Source organism: Chiloscyllium plagiosum, chromosome 41, assembly GCF_004010195.1.
Source record: "Chiloscyllium plagiosum isolate BGI_BamShark_2017 chromosome 41, ASM401019v2, whole genome shotgun sequence".
NCBI lineage: Eukaryota > Metazoa > Chordata > Chondrichthyes > Orectolobiformes > Hemiscylliidae > Chiloscyllium > Chiloscyllium plagiosum.
In genome coordinates, this window is record NC_057750.1 from 5,961,710 (window position 1) to 5,965,667 (window position 3,958).

General features: G+C 46.1%; 1 protein-coding gene across 3 annotated transcripts in view; it reads right to left on the reverse strand.

The window, feature by feature from the left end:
- Positions 1 to 1,864: 1,864 nt before the first annotated feature.
- ppp1r13l (protein phosphatase 1, regulatory subunit 13 like) overlaps positions 1,865 to 3,958 on the reverse strand; it is a 54,913-nt gene continuing 52,819 nt past the window's right edge. For all 3 annotated transcript variants that reach the window (XM_043680840.1, XM_043680838.1, XM_043680839.1), the window contains exon 13: positions 1,865 to 2,616. In XM_043680840.1, the coding sequence (XP_043536775.1) occupies positions 2,587 to 2,616 (30 nt within the window). In that variant the 3' untranslated portion in view covers positions 1,865 to 2,586. The remainder of the gene's footprint in view (positions 2,617 to 3,958) is intronic.

Sequence of the window (3,958 nt, forward strand, 5' to 3'; positions counted from 1 at the left end):
CTTGCTCCTCAGAATACATCTCTAGGATCAGGAAATAAACTGGGATCTTCCTGTGCAGCTCTAAATCCACTGCTGAAAACAGGCAAAGTGGGACACATGCACAGAGAATTACCTGCAGCATGGGTCACTAAGAGGCTGTGCCTGACAGAACAAGAGGGATGTCTTAAATCAAGTGTGTCTGTCATGTCCAAATGCAGAAGCTGCTGAATGGGCCGAAGGGCCGAGTTTAATCCCAGAGGCAACCGAGATGCTCCAGCTGACCAGGAGTCAGGGGTCTGACTCAGACTTCCAGCCCAGAGAGACAGACCTTGGCCTCAGAGATTAAATACATCTGGTGTGGCTCATTCCCCCTAAAGTCAGATTGTGGTTTCAAAGCCACACAAGAATGAAATTCCAGGCTTTCAAAATCTTCAGAGATGTTTCTCCCTGGTGCCCTGTTCAATCACTCCCAGAACGTGGACAACAAGGGGTTAAAAATGGAGTAAAGCTTCTTCTGCACCATCCCCATCAAACATAGGGTTCGCTAAAGCTCCTTCTACTCTTGAAAACAGAAAGTGACCTGAAAGTAAAGCTCTTTTTACACTGTCCCCATGAAACAGTCCCAGGATAGGGGCAGCACAGGGTTAGATATAGAGTAAAGCTCCTTCTACTCGTATAAACTGAAAGCTGCCTTTACACTATCCCCATCAAACTGTCCCAGGACAAGGATAGCAAAGGGTTAGATACAGAGTGAAGCTCCTTTTACAGTGTCCCCCATCAAACACTCCCAGGACAGGGACAGCATGGGGTTTAGATACAGAGTAATGCCTCAGTAATACCCTTCAGACTCTGGCCTGAGAAGCAGAGTTTGTGGGTTTAGTGCCTGCAAATTGGGATTAAGATTCAGAGGGGGCTATATGAGAGGGAGGATGCTGAGAGGATATTTCCCTTGGTGGGGGATTTGAGAGTGAGGGGGCACAGTTTAAAGCCATGGATGTCTTGTAGAAAATAAAGAGGGATTTTCTCTCCCAGAGGTTTGTTAGACCTTGGAGTCCAAGGTTCAAGAGGAGGAGGAGACTATGGGTTTGGGTGCGAGTGGAAAGTGGGGTAGAGGCCACAATCAGATTGGCCATAATCATATTGAATGGCAGTGCAGGTTCAAGGAGCCGAATGGCCTATTCCTGCACCTAATTTGTATGTCTCTAGCCTGCACAAGACGTTTACAATGTTGGTTAGAATACATTCAAGTTAAGGACTCAGGACTGGAGCTGAAATCATGTACCTGCAGTTAAAATGCATGACTTTTAGATATTTTTCAAAATGTGGGCATCGTGGTCAAGGCCAGCATTTGTTATCCATCCCTAATTGCCCATTGAACGGAGTGTTTGCTTGTGCCAGAAAACAGTAAAGAGTAAAAGCATATAGCTGTGGATCTGGAGTCACAGAGGCGGGACCAGGTTAGATTATCTTCCCTAAAGGCTATATTAATGAACCAGACAGGTTCTTAAATGAATCAATCATCGCTTCATAGTCTCAATAGTGAAGCCAACCTTACATACCAGATTTCTTAATCAAATCCAAATTTCTTAATCAAATCCAGCCATGGCAGGATTTGAACCCACAGATCCTAAGCATTAGCCTGGATTACCAGTCCAGTATCATTACAACCAAGCTATCTTTCCACATGAGAATGAATCGTTGGCTGGGTGGTTTTGGGAGGTCAGGATGATGGAGATACAGCCTCTGTGCCTTCCCATACAAAAGTCCTAATCAATGGTGTCTCTCATCTAAAGACCCAAATTACGGGTAATTTCTTGATTGACAATTCTCTCTGCTCGGCTCTATTTCTCTGTCTCCATGGGATTGAAACCAAACACAAATCAAATGAAATTACTGCAGCTCTGTGAACATTTTAATATCTGTATAAAGCATTAAAACAGTCAAAAACACTCCAACAAGCACTGTCCCTGACCACTAGCTGTGCGATCCGGTCAGTGGAAGAGAAAGGGAGGAAAATACAAATGAATAAAAAAAAGAGCTTGTCCCCAGTGGGAATGGAATAAGGATTTAATTTCGATTACATCCAGCTCATTTACAAACGCAACGTCCTTGAAAAGTTCATCATTGTGTGTCACAGGCTGTCTCGACGGAAACGTGGATGGATAATGAGAGTAACCACCTTCCTCCGAAAGGGGCTGTCATTCAGCCAAGAATTGCAGGATGAGATGAGTTAAATTGGAATCCTTTGATCTCAAAAGGTTTGTTACATTGTGATCAATAACCAAACTAGGAGTTGTGGCACTGCCACCATGTTGCAGTATGGCATGCGAATGGGGCTCAGTTATTGCACTGCCAGTTGGGTATGTCATGGAACTCAATGGGCTGAACGGCCTCTTTTCCATGCTCCCACGACTCTACAAATGTGCAGGATGGCAGCTGACAGTCTGAAGAATGGAAATCTTGTCGTTCGGTAGCGTTCCCACTCGGAAATCCGGACCAGCAGGTCACCCAGCATTGGCTGACTGTCCAAGCTGCAGCACCCGGCGTTCCCACTGCCGTCAGACGGAACTGGTGCAGTCTGTCCACGGAGAGGACGCGATCCCCCTCCTACACTGCTGGCCTCACTCTAGGAAACAACTGGAAAACAAACAGGGTCCGTTAGAAAGGACAAGTATCTATATAGCGCCTTTCACAATCTCAGGACATCCCATGGGTGGCTCAGTGGTTAGCACTATTGCCTCACAGCACCAAGGACCCGGGTTCGATTCCACTCTCAGGCGCTGGTCTATTTGTAGTTTGCATATTCTCCTTGTGTCTGCATATGTTTCCTCCCACAGTTCAAAGATGTGCATGATAGGTGGATCGGCCATGAGAAATTGCCCCATAGTGTCCAGGGATGTATAAGCTAAGTGGCTTAGCCACAGGGAATGCAGGGTTACAGGGATAGGGCATGGGGATAGTTCTGGGTGGAATGCTGTTCAAAGGGTTGGTGGGACTTGATTGGCCGAATGGCCTGTTTCCATACCGTAGGGATTCTATGAAAGTGCCATGCAGCCAAAGACATCGCTGTTGTGGTGCAGGTGACATGACTGGTGGGACATGCATTGCAAGATCCCCCAAAACAGCCTTCCAAGAATCTGTTCCAGTGAAACATTCTGTATTAAATCATTTCTCTCTCTCTCTTCCCATAGATTTTACCGGAGCAACAGAGTATTCTTCTTAACAGCACACGGGCTGTACTCAATACCCCCACTGACCCACCCACCCTCCAGGGTAGTTAGGGAGAGGCAATTTGTGTGCTACATCTCCCAGTCACATGAAGAGACATGTTCATGGTGTCAGCACTGTGCCCTAGCACGTGACCAAGGGCATAAAGGCCTCAGACTCCATCTTACTCCAGGGTCACTCGAAACATGACACTATTCAAATCACACTCATTTCCGACCTTATAGCATTAGCCCTGACACTTGTGTCTCTGAAGAATGTACCTGAAGAATGAAGGAGCTGTTTTTGTAAGGTGTGTTCAGGAGGGTTTCCTAACTTAGTACGTTGACAGACCGACGAGGGGAGAGGCCATTCTAGACTTGGTGCTCAGAAACGAGCTGGGGCAGATATCAGATCTTGTGGTGGGAGAGCATTTGAGATAGTGACCACAACTGCCTCACATTCTACATAGCTATGGAGAAGGAGAGGATTAGACAAAATGGGAGGATATTTAGTTGGGGAAGAGGAAACTATGATGCAATTAGACATGAGTTAGGAAGCATGGATTGGGAGCAATTGTTCCATGGTAAAGGCACTATAGACATGTGGAGACTGTTTAAGGAACAGTTGTTGCAAGTGATGAATAAATATGTCCTGAGACAGGCAAGAAGTGGTAAGATAAAGGAACCTTGGATGACGAGAGCGGTGAAGCTTCTCATCAAAAGGAAGAAGGTAGCTTACATAAGGTGGAGGAAGCTAAGGTCAAGCTCAGCTC